The sequence below is a fragment of the Aspergillus terreus genome, genomic scaffold (assembly GCF_000149615.1).
Source record: "Aspergillus terreus NIH2624 scaffold_5 genomic scaffold, whole genome shotgun sequence".
NCBI classification, from domain to species: Eukaryota; Fungi; Ascomycota; class Eurotiomycetes; order Eurotiales; family Aspergillaceae; genus Aspergillus; species Aspergillus terreus.
The window spans coordinates 1,901,042-1,924,514 of NT_165928.1; the positions used below are offsets into that span (position 1 = coordinate 1,901,042).

Consider the following 23,473-nt stretch of genomic DNA (forward strand, 5'->3'; position numbering starts at 1 on the left):
TGCCACTCCGCAACACCCAAACATCGACGCTTGTCTCAATTCCTCTCTTCCAGATCTCTCTTCCCTGAACCCCTTTAGTCCGATCGACCCCTGCATTCCTGCTCCCACAATACAGGTACCCATTCGCCCCCCTCCCCCACTACTCCCGTACAGATTCCGCTCCCGGTTTCTCGGCTCCCCGACGTCGGAGCCGCATTCCCTTGTCTTCCCCCCACAACCGCTGCTTGAATGACCACCCGCCGTCTCATCACCACCGACAAAACCACAATCAGCCCGCGAACCCGGCTAATACACACGCCATAGAACCTGGATAACCAATCTATTCGCTATATATACCATTCCGGAACCTACAATGGCTGTTGACGCTGCTCCCACGTCGGTACGTGCAACCCCTCGACGCGACGTCATAATCCGCATTCCGCGTGGTTCATACCTGGCCCCCGTTGACTGACGCCCGTTGAATCTCGTTGCTAACGCCTCCCTCGTTTCGATACAGCCCGTCCCCATCGCGGACCTGACCAAGATCGCCACGGAGGTTCGTACCGTCCCCGCTGATCCCGTCAAGCTACCACGGGGTCATTCCTCGCCGCACACCTGACCCATCCCAATCGACCCGACGCGCAGAGCACTAACCTATCGATATAGGCCTGCGAGTCTGCTCTCAAGGACGTCAAGGGCTACGAACACGCCAAGGTCGGAGAATGGAACTCCCAAATCATTGTATGTACTCGCAGCTCGGCTCTCGGAACGATCACGGACTAATCACCCACGAATCGACAGAACACCATCCTCAAAGCCCTCATCACCGCCACCGCGCCGGCCGACTCGTCCGCCTCCCCTCCCTACCGCTTCACCGTCAACAGCACCATCGTCCAGCAAGGCCTGATCGACCAGTCCGCCGCGGCGGACGGCGCCGCCGCCAACGTCGGCAAGCGCGGCATGCACTCGGCGTCGGGTGCGTTCTGGGACGTCAAGCGCGACGGCATGTGGACCTTCAAGTACCCCGAGGCGGACCAGCGGGGTCTGGATGTCGTTGTGAGTGTGACGTGGTTTGCTTTGAATTGATGGCAGCAGAGAGAAAAGGAAAAGAAAACGAACGAGAAACGGAGATGAGCGAGCGTTGAATCCTTTTTTTGTGCTTTCGCCTTTTCTTGCCAGTAAATCATTTCTTCTGTTCTTTTGTATGTTGAGACCCATCTGTTTGATCTGATCTTAGTTCCCTATTTTGTCGTCTTCGCTTTCGGAGCAAGGTGCTATGAACCAGTTGGCTTTTGTCCTATTTATTCCGGTATGTTGTTTCAACGAAGAGCTTTATACCATTGTTTCTAGCCTCTCAATGCATCTTCAAGTGGAGTTGCGTTGTAGTGTGGACGCGTATGATCTAAATTGCCTGACGATGGTTTAAATGTAGATTCGTGAATGAAGAACCTCGCGTAACGTGGGATTATATTGCAGACATGAAAGGATTAGACAAAAGGAACACAGTCAAGCACCCGAACTCCAATGAAACAACAACCAACCAGGCGCCATGCTAACCATGTAGAAATGAAGAGAATCTGGATACGATAATCCGAGCACCAAACTAGTTCAACAACAACTCTACCGCGGTTCCGAATAATCGTTCAACGCCACACATACCGCCCCGCGGTGATGGCCGCTGTACTGTCGAATGACCTGGCCGGACGCCAGCTCCCAGAGTCGCGCGTAGTGGTCGCTCGAGACGGTGACAAGATACGCGGAGTCGGCAGAAAAGGCGCAGTCCCAGACCCAGCGCTGGTGGTTCGCGAGGGTAGTTTCGAGGAAAAGGGTCGCGGTGTTTGGATCAATGGGGGGACCGTCGGGTTGCACGGGGAAGGTCTGCTGTGGCTCATTGTTAACGGGAGGGGTCCCATCAATGAAGCTGAAAGGATTAATGAAATCGGCTCTCCCCTTATCGCTTCCAGGAGTGTCGTTCTGGCTATCTGATGCCATTGTGCCCGGGGACGACGGAGAATCCTTGCTTGGATCGGGCGAGGTCTGCGAGGTGACGCTCTTTGCTCTCGCCTTGGCTGCGGCGGCGACAGCCATCTTAGCCGGGGGGTAGTCGAGATCGAGGTTCCAGACTTTGGCGGTGTGATCGGCTGAACAAGTGGCCAGGTGCTTGACATCGGGGGAGAGAAGGATACGGGTGAGATAGTCTTTATGAGCTTGGAAGGTGCAGATCGGGACAATGCGCGTCAGCTCGGCGTCTTGAATCATTCGCCAGATGTAAACGTTGCCCTTGGTTATATTAGTTAAGGAAAAAGATAAAAATTAGCCAGGGGTGATGTACCTTCTTATTGCCTGCGCACAGCAGAGATCCATCGCTCGCAACACTAACGCTTTGCACAGCGACATCATCTTCAGGGATCAGTTGGTGCGTACAGACACTCTCACCCAGGTCCCAGACCCGAACAATGCCGGCGCGGTCACCACTAATTAGTTCACCCTGGTTCGGATGAATTACGACATCATTGACTGGGGCTTTATGCGCGTAGTTACGCTGTAGGCTGCCTGTCCGAGTGTCCCAGACCTTCACGGTACCATCTTCGGAGCTCGTAACCATCCATTTCCCTTCGCAGTGAAAGGCGACTCCGGTGATGTTATTTGTGTGGCCATCAAAAGTCATGACCGGGTTAGGGTTGGTAGATTTAATGTCGTATAATTTGACATTGTTGTGGCCCGCAGCTGCAAGATAACGCTTATCCGGGGTGATACATAACCGGTTTACCTGAGAGTCGGGATGCTGAATGGTTCGCGAACAGATCCCCGACAAGGCTTCCCAGAAGCTATCCGCAGCGTTAGCACAGAGGCCTGTAGAGAGTACGGAGAAAGGCTTACCGAATTGTGTGATCATATCCCGCTGTATACCAGAGACATTTAGTAAAACCAAGTATATAAAACTCCAGAGTATACAGCTGGCAATAACTTACCCGTACATAGAATAACACTCATTGTGGCAAGGTGGGCGATATCATCAAGTAGACCAAGGGACGACGACAGAGGGAAGAGATGACGGTGGTTCAGTTGATGCTGTTGCTACTCTCTCTGCCGGACTTTCCCTACTCCGCAGGGCGGCCCCCACGTGAGCGGTGTTGCAGGCGGTGAGAAAGGCGGCAACCACTTCTTTTTTGTTTTGGAGAGCGAACTGAGACTTCCTATTCTCACTCTCCAGTGGCAATCCTTCGATCATACGGCGTTTCGTCGGATAACAGGTCGAAATGGATCTGGTGATATTATCCTTTTGATCATTTGATTTTAAAAATCAATACAAGGGTCTCGACAGCCGCTGTTGTCCACTTCTTTGACCTCGGACACGACTGAAGTGGTTATCCAAAGGTACTAGGTATCAGGACCAGTTTATTCACCATATCGCTGTCGGAACTCGAATAAGACTCCCGTCGTTCTCGAACCAAAAGCCAAACGTGCCTTTGTTTCCGCAGTATCGAGTTATCATTCACATGACGCGTCGACACGCCCTTGCCACCTAGTGAAAACTGGAATCATGGATGGAAGTGTGGTTGAAGGTAATTCTACCTCTCTCCAGACCTGCCCTCCCGGTCCTCAAGAGCATCTCGCCTCTGAGGATCTCCCGTCTTTCCCATCAATACCTCCACTGCATGAAAATGATCTGGGGCTTACACCTCCCCCTGGATCGCAGCAGCAGCATACGAATGCTACTCAGGAACCCTCCCGAGATGAGAAACCGTCCATCGGGAATGGAAAGTCGTCCAACCAAAATCAGACTGCGCTGGGATCGTTTGATCAGAATAGCGGGTCATCCCACGACACGGCAGAAACCGACAACTTAAACCATAACTACGATTTCGGTCACGTGGAAGATGCAACGGGAAACTACAGTCTGGATGTCCTCTCCGCGCCGGATATTTGCTCAGTCGGCGTCATCGACGATGGGATCTTCGAGGGATTTGATTCCGAGACGTTGCGGGAATTGGAGGCGTCCTTAGAACCCCGGAAGCGCACTGGCGATGAAGCATTTCCAAATGAACTGGACTTTTGGAATCCACCCGAGAAGAAACGTGTTTTGGATTATTTCCAGGGTTCGGCCAGCACGTCTCCGGAAGACACGCCGTCGCTGTCCTCTCCCGATTCTTTGCTCCGGACTGAGCAAGCCGACTCTGCCCCTCATACGCCGCCTGCTTCGGAGAATGTACATACACCAAACTCGCTTTTCGACTCGCTGGATGCATTGTTCGAGGATCCTAATTTCCAAATACCTCCGGATTTGCACGAGAGTCCCGTGCCTCCGGCTGAGCTTCCAGAGCCCCCCGAGCTTTCCTTTGAGGCCAGTTCAGACCTGTGGAGCAAACGCTTCGATGCAGTCGACAGCATCTCTCAGATGGAGCATACAACGGGCCATGAAGCACCTTCGAATACCTCTCCCGTCAGCAAACTCACAAAAGAACGATTCGGTTTGAACTCTTCCGATATGCTATCAAATACGGCATCAGAAACTTTGCGAGTGTGTCCGAAGCCGCAGTATACTTCGCCCTACCCCACCTGTGGAGGCCCTTTGGGTTACTTTCCGTCGGCTCCCGGGATTCATGTACGGTGTATTGAGGCTGTGGACAGAGACGTTCACCACCGCATTTCCGGTTTGAAGGATCGAGTGCAACAGCTCACATACGAGCGGAACAAGTACCGCACGGCGTGGAATCAGTGGTCCACGCGCGACCCGTCCACTGGCAAGTCGAAGGAACAGCTTCTGCGCGAAGAGAATACACGACTGCGACGAGCGTCGTCCCAACTCCAAAACAAGGTGGAGGAATACAAGACCGAGGCAGCAGAGTGGCGCACGCGACTAAACGACCTCAGCATTGTCTACAACAATCTCCTGTACGAAATTCACGTCCAGCGCCAGATGCCGGCGGTCGCGCCCGTTCCTCGGGGATACAAGCCCCCAGCAGGTGGAGGCCACATGCCCCTACCAGCCTCGGTGGGTCCGGTCCAAGCTGCACCTCTCAATGGCCCAAACAGAAGTGACCGGGGGTCTGTGAACCAGCCGTCTGTGACAACCCCAGCCCCTCGACCGCCAGGACCCTCTCCTCCACCGCCAGCACCGATTATGATTGACTTGACCGACGAGGGCGACGATACCCCTGCACCACCCCCATCCAATCCACGTGGGGCTGAAATGATCCAGTCTCTCCGCAACAAACAATACGGTTGGCTGCAGAGCACTGGACAACCTGAGACGGGTGCGCAGGTGGTCTCGGCACCTCAAAGTCCAGCACATCGGGGTACACCGAATACAGCCGAGCGCAGCCAGAGTCATCCGCCGTCCAGTACGGAAGAAGAATTGGTTCGAGCGATGGAAGCCGAACTTGCTAGGAGTAATTGATACCCATTTGTTTTAGTTTTATTGCATAGCGACGGCTGTTGGGGGTCTGTACCGGGATACAGTGATCACAACGATAACTTATGTTACAGTTCAACATCAATGCATTGAATCATGGCTAACTCGTAAAAATCGTGTCAAATCCCAATACTGTCTATAATCTATAATCCGTATATATCCAGCTCGCTATGTAACAGTAGTCCTTTGCATGCTTATCTATCCAATCGATTTGTCCAAGGGAAATGCGCGGCAAAACGGGCGAGCCAAGTTAAACCGGCTGACCATCCTTTTCCCGCATATCAGCGGATCCAGACGAGGACCCGTTCGACTGCTCGGACACGGTCGAGCGCAACTGCTTCCGGGCCTTACGCCCGCCGCAGCAGGAGGCACAGCACGAGCCGAACTGAATGATAAAGGCGATGAGGTTGCACGCGGAGGCGATCCACATGAAGGCCATCATGCGGGGGCCCAGGTCCGCCTTGATGTTGAGGTCATAGTCGTCAGAGGTGAAGACGTTTCTGAAGATGGTGAACATGACGGTGGCGACGACGGAGGCGACGATGGTGAACAGGGCGGTGAAGAAGGTGAGGACGAGGAAGGGGACAGAGCGAAGTAGCACGAAGGTGCGGCGACGATGCGGACGGTTGCGGTCGTTCTCGGCGGGATCAGACGAGATGGTCTGCGGCGGGCGCGAGGAGACGGCTAGCGGGGACAGGAAGATCATGACGAAGGTGAGGACGGTGGCGGCGAGGAAGAGGCCGAACATCCAGTGAGAGGCGAGACGGGCGATTTTGAGGGCGTCGGTGATGTCGGCGGGGAGGGCGACTGCAATCATTAGCATATTTTCGGATAGGAAAGGGTCTTGGGGGAGGGAGACAGGGACGTACTGGTTGCGCCGGAGAGAAGCTCGCTGAGGATAATCTCGACGGGATTGAACCAGTAAAGCGTCTTGTGTTTGGAGCAGTGGGTGATGCCCTGGTCGTTGTAGCCCTCGCAGAAGTTCCACAGACCGACCTGGTAGAAGTCGTGGAGCCCGATGGAGCGGGCGATACTGTTGATGAGGACGGCATTGGGGACGGAGAGGGGAATGATGTTGGAGAGATCGATTTTGAGGAAGTAGGTTTCGCGGAGGACGGGCTTGTTGGAGAGATTGCCGATGCAGACGAGCAGGAGGAAGATCCAGGCGATTAGATAGAGGAGGGTGCGGAGGAGTCGGTGGGAGAGGACGGTAGATTTCGACCGACGGGTGGTGCGAGAGGCATTGTTCCGACGAAACGAGGGGAGTTTGGCGGCCATTGGCCTGTCTTTGTATGTGCTGGGATTTTATGTGATATGGGTGGGTATTGTGGCTCCAGACGGTGGGAGTAGGTATGTGTGTATGTGTGTATGTATGCCGGAGACGCCGGAGGGAACGACGGAATCAGGTATATGTACAGGGGAGGGGAGGGGATGACGGTCAACGTCATGAAAGGAGGGAAGGGGACGTATAAATTGGGGGGTTGGAAGAGTCAGGAGAGAGGAATATAGAGAAGATAGAAAAGAGAGCAGGAGAAAAAGAGAGGGAGAGAGAGAGAGAAACAGGGACCAAAAAGACGGAGGATGATCGGCGGCCAGAACGGGGATGATAATCTGGATGGTGTCAGGGTGGCGTCAGAGTTTGTAGTGGGGCCAGAAGAATAATACTGATGGTGAGACTGATAGGAGTATACGTAGTAAGCCATATAAATAGAAAATAGAAGAGAATTTACTATAATTATTGTAGCCTTTCTACGTGTTTCTATTCTACTATACTACCTATACTATATTGTAAACAATAGCAGGTCTATAGTCTCCGCAGAGGTTGGATTAAGTGATAACGCGTGGCAGCCTAGACGCCCGTTAGTCAGCCACTAGTCCCGCCACGATCGGCGGATCTTCGTGGCCCCCTGCCCAATGACGTCGTGCCCGATGGGGCTGCCTGAAATTTCGGGCTCCACTTCCACTCTTGGTGTCTCACAGGCTATTCTTATCAACTTCATCTCTTCTTCCTCTGTGTTCTTCCGCTGTCCCTCTCTTCTACTCCGGAGTACCTCCATCCTTGCATGGCATCATAATGCGCCTCCATCTTCTGGCCCTCTCCGGGCTGATTCTGTCCACATGGGCCGCCGATGAGACCACCAAAACCACCGGTCAACTCCGCTCGCTACTCACGCTGGACGGCACCGTCACCTCTCTCAGTGATGTCGAAACTCCCACAGGCAACTACATCTCCTACACGTCTACCCGCACTCTCACCGCCAACCATGGCGGTATGGTCACTGGTTCGGCCACCACAGATACGGCCCTGGTCACCGAGTCGGCGTCGCAGAATGCAACCGCTACGTCTACCTCCTCCCTCACCCTCCTGAGCGGTAACCATACAAGATTGTCCAACAACAGTACCTCCAATGCGACATCTACGGCCACCTCGACCTCCTCTCCCCCGGTCAACACCCAGCCTTGTAACAACTACCCGGAGTTCTGCGCCCGGAAATACTCCAACATCACCATGGTGGCCGCCCACAACAGTCCCTTCGTCCAGCCGGGCAGCGTGGCGGCCAACCAGGCGTTGAAGGTGGAGGATCAGTTGAACGATGGAATTCGCATGCGTAGGTGATATCTTACCGCTCGCCCCGAATCTGCCGACTAACAATGCCATTGTGACTAGTGCAATTTCAGACGCATTACACCAACAACACCATCTATCTCTGCCACACCTCCTGTGAACTGCTGAATGTTGGGCCCCTGGAGGACTATTTCGTCACCGTCACCAAGTGGCTGCGCACCCATCCATACGACGTAGTGACCATTCTGATTGGTAATTACGACTACGTGGCGCCCGGAAACTTCTCTTCGATCATCGAGAGCTCCGGTCTGATCGACTACGTGTACACGCCGCCCAAGATCCCCATGGCGCTGGGCGATTGGCCCACCCTGTCCAGCATGATCTTGTCCGGCAAGCGCGCCGTCGTCTTTATGGACTACCAGGCCAACCAGACCGCCTATCCGTGGCTGATGGACGAGTTCTCCCAGATGTGGGAGACGCCTTTTTCGCCCACCGACACCAACTTCCCCTGCACCGTGCAACGGCCGCCCGGGCTGAGCGCGCAGGACGCGCACAATCGCATGTACATGGCCAACCACAACCTCAACCTGGACGTCGACCTGGCCGGCATCAACCTCCTGATTCCCAACACGGCGCTCCTGAACCAGACCAACGCTGTAGAGGGGTACGGAAGTCTGGGGTGGATGGCCGACAACTGTACCAGTAAGTTTAGCATCTGCAGAAGGTGAGACGGGAAGACTAACAATCGCAGCGAAATGGAACCGTCCGCCCAATTTCCTCCTCGTGGACTACTACAACTACGGGAGCTTCAACGGCTCCGTGTTCGAGGTGGCCGCGCAGATGAACAACGTCACCTACAACCAGCAGTGCTGCGGGATTGCATCCGGGGCGATGAGTGTGAGCCCGCCGGGTCTGGCGGCGACACTGCTGGTGCTGGGGGTGGTACAATGGATGGCGAACATAATCTAATAGATACCTGTGAACATATTACGAGCGATGACCGAGTAACTATTTAGTATATAGCTTGCATTGTTGGAAAGATATTGTGTATACTCTAGTGTTAGGGCTGGTATAGTTACCCAAAACGGTTAGCGTACTCTGTGATTCCGACCACACTCGACTTTGACCTGACCTCTACTCCGGAGTACATACTATCCACCATCTCACTCAATCCTCCCTCCCATTCCAATCCCTCGAACCAGAGCACAACTCTATACAGAAAAAATGGTCGACATCGTCCCCCTCTCCTCCTACCCCTCCTACATCGACCTCCTCCCCTCCATCCAAACCTGCAACATCACCAACCTCCCCGAAAACTACTTCCTCAAATACTACCTCTACCATGCCCTGACCTGGCCGCAACTGAGCTTCGTCGCCGTCGTGCGCCCCAAATCCGGCTACTCCAAGTCCACCACCGGCCCCGGCGGCGGCGCAGGCAGCAAATCGCTGGCAGAGCAGTACCCCAAGGTGGTGGGGTACGTGCTGGCGAAGATGGAGGAGGAGCCGACCGACGGCGTGCAGCACGGGCACATCACGAGTTTGAGCGTGATGCGCACGCATCGTAGACTGGGAATTGCGGAGCGGCTGATGCGGATGTCTCGTACGTTTTTTTCCTTCCTTCTCTTTCTTTTTTTCCCCCTTCATTTGACTGCGCCCCCGCCCCCGCCTGCGGCGGGTAAAAAGGTTGGTTGGGGGCGGTGGAAGACCATGCTAACAGGTGATGAATGGGTAGAACGCGCCATGGCCGAGTCCCACCGCGCCAGCTATGTCTCGCTGCACGTCCGCGTCAGCAACACCGCCGCCCTGCGGCTGTACCGTGACACGCTCGGTTTCCAGGTCGACAACGTCGAGAGCAAGTACTACGCCGACGGCGAGGATGCCTACGCCCATGCGCCTCGACCTGACGGATATGTGGATGAACTGGGCCGAGATTGAGCGGCAGGACCGGCTGCGCGCCGAGGCCGACGGGAAGGAGGCCGATGAGGGCGATGAGGTTGGGTCGCTGGGTAAGAAGGAGACGGGCGCGGCGGAGCAGGAGAAGACGGTCAAGGTCAAGGTGGGGCGGGGGCTGGGGGTGGGTGATCTGGTTGAGAAGAATGAGGCCCAGGCGGCTTAGATTAATGAATGGATGTACATTGGATAATAGATTCAGCGACTGGAGTATCAAGTGTGGTTCGTTATTCGTAATCGCCGTGGTCAATACATGATGAAATGAAGCCCTACTTCCCCGTCCCCTCCGACTTCTTCTCGCTCGCTTCAGTCCTGCTGCTACCCGGCTTCCCGGCCGTCACGTTGCGAGTGCTCTGCAGTGACACCGTGCTCGGCGTGCTGATCGGACTACTGACCGTGCTGACTTCCGACACCGACCGCGTCGGCGACGGGAAGGACTGCACCGTCGATCGACTTTCGCGGTTCCCCGTCAGCTCCAGGTTCTGCAGCCGCTGGTCCAGTGGTACAGATCCGTCTTCCGCTTCGTCTTCCTTCCGCGCTGTCTCTCGCTTAAGACCACTACGGTCCTTGCGTCGGCGTTCGCGCTGCTCCTCCCGCGCTCGTCGGAGTACTTCCCGGAAGACTTTGCGCGTCGCCCGCGTCTCTTCCTTGATCGCACGACGCTCTTCGCGGCTGCGTTCTTGCTGTTGCGGCGACTCCCAGCGACCCCAGCCCGTGCGTCCGCTGCCCCAGTGATGGGAGCGTCCATTGAGGCGGGTCTGCCGCCGTGACTCCCGCAGTTCATCCAGCTGGCGACGCAGACCCACGGCGGCGTCGTGCAGTTCACGGTCGTGGTGCTCGTCCAGGGAAAGTAGCTGTGCTCGCACGGTGGCCAGATCTGATGAACTCAGTTCGGACGTGGTTGACAGTGAATCGATCGAGCTGAACGACGAGTCCGACGAGATCGATGCTGTGGATGCCCGACGCGGCCGCTGTGGCTGTGGTTGCGGTTGCTGTTGCGGTGATTGTTGGTTTGGTAGGGATAACGGGGTGACTGGAGTGGGAGGTTCGGCTGGAGGTAGGACTGCAGGTGGATAACCGTACGGATACGGGCCGTTGGGATAATACGCTTGAGTGGCCGGCCACTCATCCCGCGGTCTCGAAAACCCGCCAAACATGTCCTCCACCTTGCGGCCTTGCAATCCCGCTTGTTCCTCAATCCACCGGCCGTGTGCCAGCGCTTGTTCCTCTACCTGTCGACCGTAATGCTCGGCTTGCTCGGAGATGCGTTCACCGTATTTCTGCGCTTGCGAGGCGAGTGACGCAATCCAGCCGAGGGGCCCACCCTTACTGGAGGGGCTGGAATTTTGGTGTTGGGGAGGCCATGGTTGGGCGTTCCAACCCCACGGTTGTTGGTAAGGTGATGGCTGCGGGTGGTAGTAAGGGTAATGCGGAGCGGCGGGATTAGGATACGGGGTTGCCCCGTACGGCGCAAACGGGGCGGGAGACACGGGTGTGGTCGGGTATGCATAAGGCGCCGGAGGATATGCTGTGTTGGCTTGGGGGATGGGTTGGCCTGGTACTGGCGGTAAGCCAGGGCGTACGAGGCGCCCTCGACCGGCGCTTTGTGTCGCGGCGGCGCGATTGTCCTGCGATACCTTTGTCGCGGAAGGATAGCATTTTGGGCAGAGAGGCGAGAGGGGCGCATTTCGTTGATTAGTCACGTAGACAAAGACGATGCAGACGGCGCGGGGCTCAAAAAAGTATCGATTCCATTCCGTGATGACGGCCGAAATGCGCACCCGGCGCTGCTCGTCGGTCTCCTGTGGTCGATCCTTGCGGTCTCGCTGGATCTGCGCCCTGATCTGCCGGGAAAGTTGGGCGGAGGTCGAGGCCAGTCCCAAGTGCGGGGGAAACAGATATCGTAGAAAGGTGTCCCAGTCCTGCTGGGTGATATGATTCGTCCGCGGGCCCCAGCATCGTGGGCGTCGGGGGAAGTCCTTGGATTGGCTCCGGGGGTAGATGGTGAGTTGGTGTTCGCGAATGGGACATTCCTCGTCAAAGACGGGCGGCGGGCGCTCGGCGAAGTAAGCGGCCGCAGAGGTGAAGTTGGCGGGCGGGAGAGGAGAGGTGATGGCGACTTCTAGGCCCGAGCTGGAGCCATCGCTTGAGACGGTATCATTCAGGGCATTATTGCCGCCGCGCAAACGAAGTAAATTCCGGTTGTTGTTTGTCTGCGAGGCTAAAGGGTCGACGGCGGAATACGGCGGGGGGGCCTCATCTTCAGGATCCATCACGGGGAAGGCAGCGAGCTCTTATCGGCGAATCGACCCGTACGAACTGGGAGGGAACCTGGAGGACAATCAACAATTATTGATGATGATGCATGAGAGATGGGATGCGGAGCGGATCTTCCGCGGCGGATGGACGCACCTGCTGACGCTCACTAAGGCAGCAGGATTCTCAGCCGGCGCGAGGGATGCCGATCGATGAGCGGTACGAGAAGAGGAATGAACAGGGCTGAAGGGCTGGAGATACGTGGAGGAATGGAAGCAAGACACTGCACTGCCGAAGCAGAGAGAAGGAATGCTGGAGACCGTTCGAAAGAGCAAGACAAGATTCCACGGAGATCGAAAGAACCCCCCGAACCCGGTGGAGCCGGAGATCACGGGGCTGACGGCGTCCGATTGGTGCCCGGCATCTCTTGTGAAATGCTGACATCGGCTGACATCTATACCCAGTCTATACAAGTCTAGACACTATCCAACTACCTAAGCTCTAGGTACCTAACGTATACATCACCTCATCCCATGGAATATATATAACCCGCCAACATCCCCCCTCGCCCACCCCAATCCTCTCTCCCTCTCACCCAGCCCACTCCCATCCACTCCACCATGGCAAAGCCTACCATCCTCTTCATCCCTGGCTCTCTAGCCCTCCCGGAATTCTACTCCAGCATCCTTGATCCCGTCGCAGAAGCCGGCTACGATGTCCAAGCCCTGCATCTCCCAAGCGTCGGTCCTACCGGCGGACAGGGAGGCGCATGTCCCCCGCCGAGCATGGAAGACGACGCAGCGTTCATCGCATCTCACGTCCGCGATCTCGTCGACCAAGGTAAGGACGTAATCATTTTCGCCCACTCATATGGCGGTATTCCCGCCACCCAAAGCACCAAGGGTCTGTCCAAGCATGAACGTCAACAGCAGGGAAAACCCGGCGGTGTCGTGCGACTGGCGTATATCACCGCGTTGGTTCCAGATCTTGGAGAGAACGCGGTGGGGCTTACCGCGAGGTATCAAGACGAGCAGAATCAGGTGGAGATGAAACCCGATGTACGTCCTTGCTTTTCATGCTTGCGAGGTCATTTCAATCCTCCAGTGGGCGCTGGGTACTAGTAACGCTGCTAGGAAAACGGCTGGATTGGCCCCGTCGATATTGCGGCCTCGGCCAAGGTCGTGTTTTCGAGTCTTCCACCGGAGGAAGGCATCGCTTGGATGCAGCGGTTTCCGAGGCATTCGGCGGCGAGTCTCATGGGGTTGTTGACGCACCCCGGGTACGATGACGTGCCGGTCTCGTATTTGATCTGCGAAGATGATCTAGTCCTCTCAGCGAAGGGCCAGAGGCATATGATTGACGTGGTTGAACGACAGAGCGGAAGAGATGTTGACGTGACGAGTATTAGGAGCGATCATTGTCCGATGGCGTCTGTCCCCCAGGATGTCGTGCGGTGGATGTTGGATGTGCTGAGCAAGGACTAAAGATATATTTAGGACAAGGTACGAAATTGACTCGAGTAATGTTGCAGGATGTATGTTCGAATATTGTATGACTATTCCGGTTGAATCATTAGTCAATTAGATCTCGAAACGAGACGTCTATCCGACCCATATGTGCATGATATCCAGTCATCAATGTCGTACGGGCTGAGTACATTCCAAACCCCAATCCAAACGAAATCAGTCCCATGCATCACCCCAGCCATCATCCACATCATCATCCTTTGGTTTCGTGTCAATCTTCTTCGGGGCGGCGGTCTTGGGCTTCGTGGCGCTATTACGGCTAGAAGTGCGCGAGACCGGAGTCGCAGTGGCGGTGTTGGTCTTGTTCAGGCCCTTTGGTAACGGTTTCTTGGCTTTCGACTGTGCTGCTAGCCAGCCCGCAAAGTCAGGCTCGCCGCCGTCATCATATGGCACAGGTGTCGACTTCTGGGCAGGGGCAGCGGCACTCGTAGATGAAGCCGTGGTGTTGGATATGGGACTAAAGGGGTCAAACGGATCCCCCGCTTTTTGTTGCGTCTCCTCATCGTCATCGATAGCGCCCCAGGCATCGTATCCGTCGTCGAAGTCCTCGACCTCCTGTGTTACCGGCACAGGTTGTTCGGACTGAGATCGACGGCCCGTAGGCTGCGCCGCAGGACGCAGCGTCTCCTTTGGCACGTCCAGCTGCGCAGAGGCGGACGTTTTCACAGGGCGAGGAACCGAGGCAGAGCGAGCTGGCTCGGCCTCGACGGGTTTGGCTCCGTTCGTTGACCCGGGCTGGATCTCGCCGTTGGCTGTCGTGAGCTTGTTAGTGAAGGAAGAGATGGCCCAGCCAGCCCAGGACTTGTCGTTCGAGGTTCCAATGCGAGCGGTATCTTTGGAGGGATCCGGACTGGCCGACGTTGGAACGGCTGTTTCAGCCATCGTATTGCTGAATTTGCGTACCCGCTGGAGATACAGATCGAGGGTTTTGTTTGCTTGCTCTCTCATCAATCTGCTGGCTGTCAGGTCTGCACGAGGGATGTAGAGCAGGGTGGCTTACTTTTCTCGATCTAGGAGCGAGGGACAGATCGCAGGTAGAATCTTAGTGGCACAATCTTCCTCGGTGAAGAAGTCCAGTGTGGCGCTCAGAGCAAGCAGACCAGCACACCTGGCATGCACAAACGGGTCTCGAAGGGAGCGAGTGAACGCCGCAATGAGCACCTTGGATCGGGACTATATAGTTATTAGCAAGATGTCATTTGAGGGGAGGGTAAACCTACACCCTGGCCTAAATGCTTCGCAATCTTCCCCAAACAGATCGTAGTGTTTGTACGGATACCGGGTTGCTCGTCGTTTGCCGTCCGCGCCAGGAACCTCAGCAACTCCCCGTTGATCGTCCGATCGCTCAGTTTGGTGATAACTGATAGGACAGCCTTGACAGTTTGCTCACGAACAACAGGGGCGACGTCCGTAAAACCAGAAGTCTAGAATGTCTTAAATCAACCGCCTGTCAAAATGTGGAGAAGCTCCAGACTCACCATCTGGGGAAAGATCTTATCGTTGACAATCTTCTGCGGAAGATTGTCGATCATCAAAGGCAAGTTGTCCAAGAGACATACGCGCAGTGCGCGGTCAGGATTCGCAAATAGGCGAACAATGACTGGCGTTAGCTTCGAGCTATATTCGTCCGGCGAAAGCTTCGATCCGATCTTTAGAATGGCCGACAAGACCTTGGGGCCGCCGCCACCGAATTCAACCGACTTGAGCAACTCCGGAAGCACCTTCATCTTGAAGAACTCCTCGGGGAAGTCCTCCGAAAGCTCATCCAGCTCACTAGGTCAATTAGCACTAACACTCGAACCTCGACGCAGATCGGAAACGCACTTGATGAACTCCTCCCGCTCCGCGTCATTCTTCAGACCCAAGCTCTCAATATCATCCGTCAGGCGGATGAGAGGCGTCTGGAAAAAGCCCCCGTGCTTCTTTCCCTGCTCGACGAAATGCGCAGGACTCAAGCGCAGCTTCGGATTCGCCGTGCAGAGACGCTTGTAGCTCTGGTGCATGCTCGGCGGGACGTTGGTCGTCTTGCCCACCTGGTCGCCGCCAACAAAGTTGCCGTTAAAAACTTCGAAGATCAGAATGCCCAAGCCATAGGCGTCGATCGCGCTCAACGGATGGCGCTTGATGATATCCCAGCCGCCTTTGACGACCTCCGGCGGCGTATACCGCGCCGCATCGGGCACGAGACTGCCATATGTCTGTCGCTCGTTAGCTACCGCCTATCTGACATGAGTGACATTCATCCAATCCAACTGACATATATCACCGCGTGCTCGTCATTCATGGAGCTCAGCACATCGAACCCGCCTAGCTTCCACTCGCCGCTTTCACTCGCGTAGATCGACGATGCGCGCACGACACCGTGGACGGAAGCCGCGTCTTCATTAATGAATTTCAGAGTAGACTGTTGCCCCAGCCACTGTCAGTACTCCCGGCCTCGTCTCGGGTTAGCATAATACACACCGCTACAGTATACAAGCCCCATTTGCACGTCTCCTCGCTGAGACTCCGTCGCTTCACATGCCAGGAGAGCGGGACAACCCGTTCGGTCACGATATAGATGCTGGTCTCCGTCTATGCCAAGTTATTTTGGTCAGCGACACCCAATCAACAGGTACCATGTAGTCCGCGGTGGCGTACCTCGATCGTGTCGAGCACCTTGATCACGCCGGGGTGTCTCAATGTTCGAGATTTTCGCACAGCGTTCTTTGCGAGCGGTAGACGCGACTTGTTCGCGGCAATGTCGAAGGTGAATATACTGCAGGCGGAGCCATCTTCCTGTCCACAGAGCCAGATTGCATTAGCGGGGCAAGTATAGCCAACAGGCGCGAGAGGGCATGATCATACCCGTTTGGTGGCGTTGTGAAGGGTCCAGATCGAATCGGAGATGTCGACACGGTCGCCGAGCGAATAGGGAAATGAACTGCCTTTGGCAATCGCCGATGCGACGGCGGACTTGAGGAAATCCATGACGGTTTAGGAGAGTCCGTCCGCGGGGGTTGTTTGTAGGGTTGCGTGACAAACAGGGAGGGTGGTGTTGGCTGTCAAGCGGGACGGTAAGAAATAAGGTCAATCCAGTCGATCAGAGAGGTCAGGCAAGGCAGAAGGAAGACCACCGCCGAGTATAAGAAGACCCTCCGGAGAATAAAGTCGGAGCAGCAGGACGAAGAGCGATGATCATGGAGATGATGATGGTCTCCTTGGCAGTCCCCAATGGGGCTTAGTGGGGATCGCCGCCAGCTGTTTTGTTCGTTTTCGCATTCCGCCGTCTCTCCTCACTCTCTCACACCTCGCTCTTTCGCTTCAACAGCTCTCGTCCGAATGTATGGGCAGCTCATTCAACTCATTCAGATACTGATTACCAACCCCTTCTCATAGCTAACCCTCTCTTCCAAAGCCCTCGCGATACCCAAACATCGGCATCAGGTGAGCTCCATCAAACCCCCATCCATCCCACCCGCCTCTCCGAAGATGCGAATCTGGTAAAAGGTCAGACCGCGAACCCGCAAAGACGCGTTCACAAGACACCGAAGGGACTCCATCGAGATCAAGAAAAGCCAAGCCACTGGTCCAAAATCCCCTTCCCATCCCACAGTCCAGTCGCGAACATTTTTCCGCATCGTTATCGTCCGCATACCTCCTGGGTCTCCTTCCCCCGTCATCGTTGTATCAAACAACAGCAGGCACATGATTATGTGAAAGGCGCAAGGTCCAAGTCGCAAGACTCGTCCGACGTTGCGGACCCTGGGAATACATGTGTACAACGAGCTCTGATCCGTTCAGGCGGGGAAGGCTTCACGCCGTAAATTGGGGTTTCTGGTCCGCTTTGTCTCCATGAGGAACTGCAGAAACTAATGGCTACGGCGGACATTGTGGACGTTCGATCTATTTACACTGCTGGCGATGGGAAGGACGTAAATGGAAAGTATGCACGATACGATGTGTGGGTTTGTTCGTCCCTGGGGTTCCTGTGATATGGCGCTGTGGTGGAATTTGTGACTCGGTTCGGCTGGCTTCTTGCATCTCGATGGGACTACAGTACCGCGGTGGTGACCGTTTCGTCGGGTGGATGATGACCAAAATATAAACTGAAAAGACCTGAGGAGACACTCCCCATTCGCTTGATAAGCCTCGGATATGACATGCGAATAGTGGCTGACTCGTCCAGGGTTATATAGGTAATTCACACCCGTCCTATCAAGCTACTGGAAAAATGGACGTATTCCATAGTATCACGATCCATTCGTCACTATCGTTGAACGCAAATCTGCTACCCACCACCGTCCTGCGCGGTCTCCTAGATCACTTGCTCACAGGTTCCTAGAGGATCCTGAACCAGCTGAGACCCAAGACCAGTGACAAACTGTAAACCACAACGCCTTCGACTCGCGACTCTCCATCATATCCCCACTCCTTTCCCTGGCCACACCACAAAGCGAGCAAGTATTGCAATAGCAAGAAAACGTGCGAGAAAGGAAATGGAAAGACTTCCTCGCCTCAACGCGACCAGGCCAGCAGGGCGCCATGCCGGCATAACCCCATGCGTCTGCCAAAGATTGACCGACAGACCCGTGACAGCACTCCCCGAAAGGGTGTATAGTATAGACTGTAGCGATGAGGGGAATGCACACGATTCGAAGAGTGTGCTATCATTGGCGTACCACCTAGCAGATCGTCCGACAGTGACCATATACACCCCCGGATCTTATATCTCCCCTATCTGGCTGCATTTCCTGTTGTTCGAAAGGGTGTGCGGCGATGCCATGGCCTGGGTGCGTCAGTATGCAATCCAGCTTAGATCCAGAGGTTCACAAACCATGACTGTAGTGTCGCTTCACACCCACTCATTCCGCATCGCACAAGTCTGCAAAAGGAAGGAATGATAGTACATGGCAGACATCTTTCGAAACATATTGGCGAGTTGGACGGAGCAAGATAGAGAAGCCATCGAAATCATACAAGATCTGATCAAAGCGGAAGACTGCCCTCACCCGAATGCCGCGACTATACCGACAAACGGCGGTGTGCGGCCTCTGAGAGGCAAGTATGTGGCGGACTATATGTGAATTCATTTGGTCTCTTCGGTGGCTTCGGAGGTTTGGGGACCTGTGGTGACGCTAGGCTGAGATTGGGCAGGACCCTGCGGAGGCATCTGAGGCAACTGGTTGTAACCACTGCTAGGAGTCCGATGCTGATGCGGGGGATAATGAACCTGGTGGGGACTAGACTGGAAATGCGGCTGCTGGTAGTTACCGCGGACGGGGGGCACTGGATCGAGGTTAGTACCTTGGTCTAGGTGAGACTGGCTTGGCATAACGTACTGTGGCCTGGCTGCTGGGAGCCATAGACAGGTTGGCCATGCTGGCCGGGGGGAACGAACATCACCGGCTGGGGAAGCTGACCAGGTTGGGAGTTTTGATGCATCATCATGGGAGCTCCACGGCTAGGGCTCGGATATCCGCTATGAGGTTGTGGCGGTGCAGGTTGGGGGTAGGCATGCCCAGGGTTTGGTGAATACATCTGCATCTGCGGCGTATAGGGGGCCATACCCTGAGGAACTCCCATGTACGGCCCACTGGAGGGATGCTGCACCATCATCGGTGCACCCATCGTGGCTTGCGGGTTCACAAACTGGGGTGCGCCAGGATAATGCCGCATATGACCAGGCTGTGGGGCGTTCGGGTTCACATAGAACTGTGGCATGGTTTGTCCAAATGCAAGCTGCGCGGGTGGTGGTGCCATCGGCGATGGGTAGCCAGTTTGAAGCCTTGGTGACGGGAAGATCTGGGAGGTCGACGCGGACATCTGCATGCGGTGTGGATCATCCAAATGAGGGCCCGAGGCGTGATGTTGTTGGGGAGGCAGGTGAGGCGCGTGAGGGGGCCCAGACGCTGGACCCATTCCCGGAGTGGACTGGGCGAATTGGAAAGGCATCTGCGACTGGTTAGGTCCTTGTGGGTTGGATGCCGAACGGTTTGGAGCGGGCAGTTTGACCATCTGCTGGTAAGTTTTCTCTTCATTGCCACTTGGAACATCCCAGGTAGGAGGGGTCTTGAAAGCCGGCGGGATTCCTCCGTTGAAAGCGTAATTGTTTTCAGAATTTCCTGCGCTCTCCTTCTTCATGCGCTTGATCGGATTGAACAGATCGTTGAGCGACGGCCGCTCAGTAGCAGGCTTCGGCTTCTTGCCACCAAAGAAGGCAGACGGACTGGTTGCACGGGAGACGGACCGACCTCGGACAAACGGGGAGGAATTGGATGAAGCACCTGGCGTGAAGGTGCTTGCGGCGGGGTTGGGCTTGAATTCCATCGCTCTCACGTTGAACTTGCTGGAGGCAGCAGATGTCGGTGTCTGCGCTTTGTTCGGGCTGGTAATACCCGACTGGTCGCCAGCAGGGCCGGTTGGAGGCGCGCGAGCATCGTGGATTGGCAAGGGCGGTGGGACAGCTCCCATAGCCGCTCCTTTTCGCTGCTGGATATTATCAGCCAGACGGTGACCAAGCATACCCGTAGCTTGGCGGCCGGGGTGCATCGTTTGATGTGCAACGCGTCCACTAGGTCCGGCGTGGGGGCCAGTGGGAGGATACATCTGTCGGCCTCGAGCGTAGTTGGAACGATCAGGGCCAGCACTCGTTGGCATGTTGCCACTGTCATGACGGGCAGGTCCAGATGGGCGAGTTACCGGCTTTTGTTCGGTGGTCGGTGGGGTGCTCTTGGTGGAAGACTTCTCATCGGCCTGTTTTTGAGCGCGCTGGATGATCTCTTCTTGCTTATGAGGATCCTTGGCCAGAATTGGGACAAGGTCCTTAGGGACGGGGGTACCGAGCTTGAAGTTCTGAGAGAACTTCATCAGTTCGTTTAGTTTGATGGTCCGATCATAGGAGGCTTGGTTACGACGACGTTCCTGTAACTTCGCTTTCTCACTGTTGGCAAACTGGCGGAAGTGATCCAATACTTCCGTTTCCACGTTGGCGGAGGCATTCTCCGTTCCCGTCCGCTTGGGGGCTGCAGCAGGGGGCACCAAAGCCTTGGCAGGCGCGGGTTTCGATTCCGACTCGGCGGGTGTCGCTGATGATGTCGTCGGGGGCTGGGGCTGCGAGGGAGGGGCTTCTTTCGCCGGCGCAGTAGAGGGGGTTGGTGTCGGTTTGGTGGTAGCAGCGGCTCCGGCGGCAGTTGCTGCTGCCTGGGCCGCAGCTTGACGACGCGCGGGCGGCGTGTACTTGTTCGGTTGGCCCGAGATGAGGGGTGGGAAGTTCTTCTCATCGCGACGGACACCACTGTACTTGTCTTCCTCGTCTCCGTCGCCTGTTGCAACCAGGCCTCTCTCTTCCATCACATGAGCATTATCCACCTCAGTGCCCTCAATTTCGCGAGCAATCCGTGCTGCTTCGGCCTCCTTCTGCTTGTATGTCGGATCCGAGCGGTCGATCCGGGTGGTATAGATGTTCTCGTCGTAGCTACTCGTAGCACCGAACAACCGCGCGTTGGCCTCGAATTGGTCCCATCCCGTGGTGTCCGAGCTTTCCAGTGACAGGTCCACATCAGTATCAGCTGATGGCTCCCAGCGTTTCAAGGTCCGCTCGCGGATCGCGAGGTTACCCGAAATGTCCACATCAGTCTTGAATCCAGCCGATGCACCTGTTGGAGTCAGTTGTCGAACACCTTGACAAATGGGTACGTGATGTAGAGATGAGCTTACTGGAAGACTTCGCGATCACTTCCCGATGTGGACACATTGGCTACGGCAATGTCCCGGATATTCTTAATGTCAAAAGCCACCGAATGATGGGCGCTGAGCCCAAGAATTGACTGGGAATTTTCGTTTGTGCCATTCGCGCGCTGCTGGTTGGATCCGGGTCGTCCGCTGTACCATCTTAAGAATCACCGTGGACTCGTGGGGTTCCAGAGACACAGAGGAGAAAATTCCGGTGAACTGGTCATCATGTTCGGTCGTGATCGTAGTGGTCAAGCCCTGTGAGGGAAAAGTGAGTTTTCCGCGAGTCAATGATCAACATAAGGTAGATGGAGCTTACAATAAAGCTCGTGAAGAGGAAAACGAGACGGTCGTGTGCATGGCTATCGGGGGTGTTTGATTCCTTGGGCGTCGGTCTCGGGGAGGGGGATTGCTTTTGAGATAGGCTTCCGTTCTGCTGCGAGTGGGTAGATCTCTGGGTAATGGGGTTTGTTCCAGACGTCCACGCTTTCTGGGAATTGCTACGCCTGCATCGGAGAAGGGTCGTTAGCAAATGCGTACAAGGCAAGCACAGTGTGTGATAAGCATATATCCCAAGCCATGTCACACGTATTGGCAGTGAAACTCAACCACTAAGGGGATGCATAGGCTGCGGACAAAGCCACAGTGACGGGAACACGGCAGCCAATGGGGATGAATTGAGAGTAAACTGCGAGTACGGCGCAAGCAACAAGGCGAAGGGAAGAATTAGGCAATAACAGTGCAAGGCAACCAGGGAGGAAATGGGCTTCGCAGTCGAGCGATGCGGTAGAGGGCCATGCGACGTACCTTTGTGTGCCGTCAAGCGGACTGCCCGCCTGCCGCCGACTTCCATCCGACACTCTCGTGCTAGCACTGGGTCTCAGGGACGGTCTGCCGCCCGGGTTTTGCGTGGAAGCATTGCCCGGAGCGGTGGTGTTGGAGGCCGGCATTGAGTTGAAGGAGGAAGTCATATAATCAGGGAGATGGTCAATGCGGAAGCAAGCTTACGTCGTGTGGGAATGGGCACGACGCGAAGCTAAGGAAAGGATCAGGTGACGGAGAGCAGGAATGCAGCCAAAGCAAGCACACCGCCTGCGCGAGAGGAACCTCCAAAGGCGGAAGGAATTCCAAGGGAGAAGAAGGAGGAGGAGGATAAAGAGGGGGAGAAGAGGAGCGGGGGTGGGAGGGGAGTGTGTAAGGAAGAGGGAGTTGAAAAAAGAGCGAAGGAGAGAGAGAGCGAGGGAGGCGGAGGTAGTGGTGGAGAGGAGGAGGAGCAAGAAGGGAGCTTGTCAAGTCACGGGACTTTGGATGGGGGGAAGAAGAACACCGAAAAAAAAAAAAAGTGCCAAAAGAATAAATAGAACGACGACCGTCGCACACCACAAAAGACCGACTCTACCACAGCCGACTCAAGGCTTAAGAAGAGTCCCAATATGAGATGAAAATCTCGCCTGTGTCAAACCACGCGAAAGAGGGGGAGACCGAGTGTCAAGAGGGAAGAAGAATGATGATGACGGATGGGCGATACGATGTCGTTGGTTGGAATTGTTCTGGTGCCACACTTTGGACCAGTACTCGGAGTAAGGTAACGACAGGAGAGATTCGTACGGCGTACGGAGTACAGAGTAGGCTCTGAGTACTATTTCTGTTGTTGACTGTCGTCGATCTGCTATAACGACACCCATTGATAACTCCATCTTGTTCTCAACCCAGGACCATTATCACATTCAATTCAATTCAATTTCTCTATGTTGATTTCTTTCTCCTTTCATAAATTCCAATTGGAATGTGTGTTCCACCTCGCTACAACCACTGCACATCTGAGACGCACTATTCGTCTCCATGATGGTGGTTTTTATTGGAGCTGTGGCTTGGATGTTTGACCCATCTAACTAAATGGCGGCTTAGTTTGTGACCGACTGTCATCCTCCACCCAGGCATGCTCCACCGACATTGCAGCACCATGGCTGGATCCGTCCTAGTCCGATGGTCAATCGTCCTCTCCATCCCTTACACCACCACCATTCTGGATCGAAGACGTCTCCGTGGCTATCCTACAGTATCTCA

At 55.3% G+C, this 23,473-nt stretch overlaps 9 protein-coding genes across 9 annotated transcripts; 4 read left to right on the forward strand and 5 right to left on the reverse strand.

The window, feature by feature from the left end:
* Window positions 1–352: 352 nt before the first annotated feature.
* On the forward strand, window positions 353–1,065 carry ATEG_04224 (dynein light chain Tctex-type family protein; the record flags this gene model as incomplete). The annotated part of the gene is made up of 4 exons (XM_001213402.1): window positions 353–379; window positions 497–535; window positions 646–720; window positions 781–1,065. 4 exons carry the CDS (start codon window positions 353–355, stop codon window positions 1,063–1,065), a joined length of 426 nt encoding a protein of 141 aa, XP_001213402.1.
* A 534-nt stretch (window positions 1,066–1,599) lies between these two features.
* ATEG_04225 (WD40 repeat domain-containing protein) lies at window positions 1,600–2,973 on the reverse strand (the record flags this gene model as incomplete). The annotated part of the gene is made up of 4 exons (XM_001213403.1): window positions 1,600–2,259; window positions 2,312–2,807; window positions 2,860–2,881; window positions 2,952–2,973. 4 exons carry the CDS (start codon window positions 2,971–2,973, stop codon window positions 1,600–1,602), a joined length of 1,200 nt encoding a protein of 399 aa, XP_001213403.1.
* A 550-nt stretch (window positions 2,974–3,523) lies between these two features.
* On the forward strand, window positions 3,524–5,022 carry ATEG_04226 (uncharacterized protein; the record flags this gene model as incomplete). Its single annotated transcript, XM_001213404.1, has 2 exons — window positions 3,524–4,975; window positions 5,017–5,022. 2 exons carry the CDS (start codon window positions 3,524–3,526, stop codon window positions 5,020–5,022), a joined length of 1,458 nt encoding a protein of 485 aa, XP_001213404.1.
* Window positions 5,023–5,645: 623 nt separating this feature from the next.
* ATEG_04227 (SUR7/PalI family protein) lies at window positions 5,646–6,673 on the reverse strand (the record flags this gene model as incomplete). Its single annotated transcript, XM_001213405.1, has 2 exons — window positions 5,646–6,202; window positions 6,265–6,673. The coding sequence occupies 2 exons, from the start codon at window positions 6,671–6,673 to the stop codon at window positions 5,646–5,648; spliced, it is 966 nt and encodes a 321-aa protein (XP_001213405.1).
* A 796-nt stretch (window positions 6,674–7,469) lies between these two features.
* Window positions 7,470–8,930, forward strand: ATEG_04228 (PI-PLC domain-containing protein; the record flags this gene model as incomplete). The annotated part of the gene is made up of 3 exons (XM_001213406.1): window positions 7,470–8,004; window positions 8,064–8,663; window positions 8,713–8,930. 3 exons carry the CDS (start codon window positions 7,470–7,472, stop codon window positions 8,928–8,930), a joined length of 1,353 nt encoding a protein of 450 aa, XP_001213406.1.
* A 562-nt stretch (window positions 8,931–9,492) lies between these two features.
* ATEG_04229 (uncharacterized protein) lies at window positions 9,493–12,184 on the reverse strand (the record flags this gene model as incomplete). Its single annotated transcript, XM_001213407.1, has 3 exons — window positions 9,493–9,734; window positions 9,846–10,072; window positions 10,185–12,184. 3 exons carry the CDS (start codon window positions 12,182–12,184, stop codon window positions 9,493–9,495), a joined length of 2,469 nt encoding a protein of 822 aa, XP_001213407.1.
* A 603-nt stretch (window positions 12,185–12,787) lies between these two features.
* On the forward strand, window positions 12,788–13,527 carry ATEG_04230 (uncharacterized protein; the record flags this gene model as incomplete). The annotated part of the gene is made up of 3 exons (XM_001213408.1): window positions 12,788–13,225; window positions 13,301–13,446; window positions 13,494–13,527. The coding sequence occupies 3 exons, from the start codon at window positions 12,788–12,790 to the stop codon at window positions 13,525–13,527; spliced, it is 618 nt and encodes a 205-aa protein (XP_001213408.1).
* Window positions 13,528–13,849: 322 nt separating this feature from the next.
* On the reverse strand, window positions 13,850–16,663 carry ATEG_04231 (COPI-interacting protein CEX1; the record flags this gene model as incomplete). The annotated part of the gene is made up of 9 exons (XM_001213409.1): window positions 13,850–14,645; window positions 14,694–14,866; window positions 14,914–15,117; window positions 15,172–15,466; window positions 15,518–15,891; window positions 15,951–16,097; window positions 16,157–16,267; window positions 16,334–16,471; window positions 16,541–16,663. The coding sequence occupies 9 exons, from the start codon at window positions 16,661–16,663 to the stop codon at window positions 13,850–13,852; spliced, it is 2,361 nt and encodes a 786-aa protein (XP_001213409.1).
* A 2,098-nt stretch (window positions 16,664–18,761) lies between these two features.
* Window positions 18,762–22,356, reverse strand: ATEG_04232 (putative PAB1 binding protein (Pbp1); the record flags this gene model as incomplete). Its single annotated transcript, XM_001213410.1, has 6 exons — window positions 18,762–18,961; window positions 19,015–21,330; window positions 21,392–21,431; window positions 21,563–21,664; window positions 21,726–21,912; window positions 22,214–22,356. The coding sequence occupies 6 exons, from the start codon at window positions 22,354–22,356 to the stop codon at window positions 18,762–18,764; spliced, it is 2,988 nt and encodes a 995-aa protein (XP_001213410.1).
* Window positions 22,357–23,473: the final 1,117 nt, after the last annotated feature.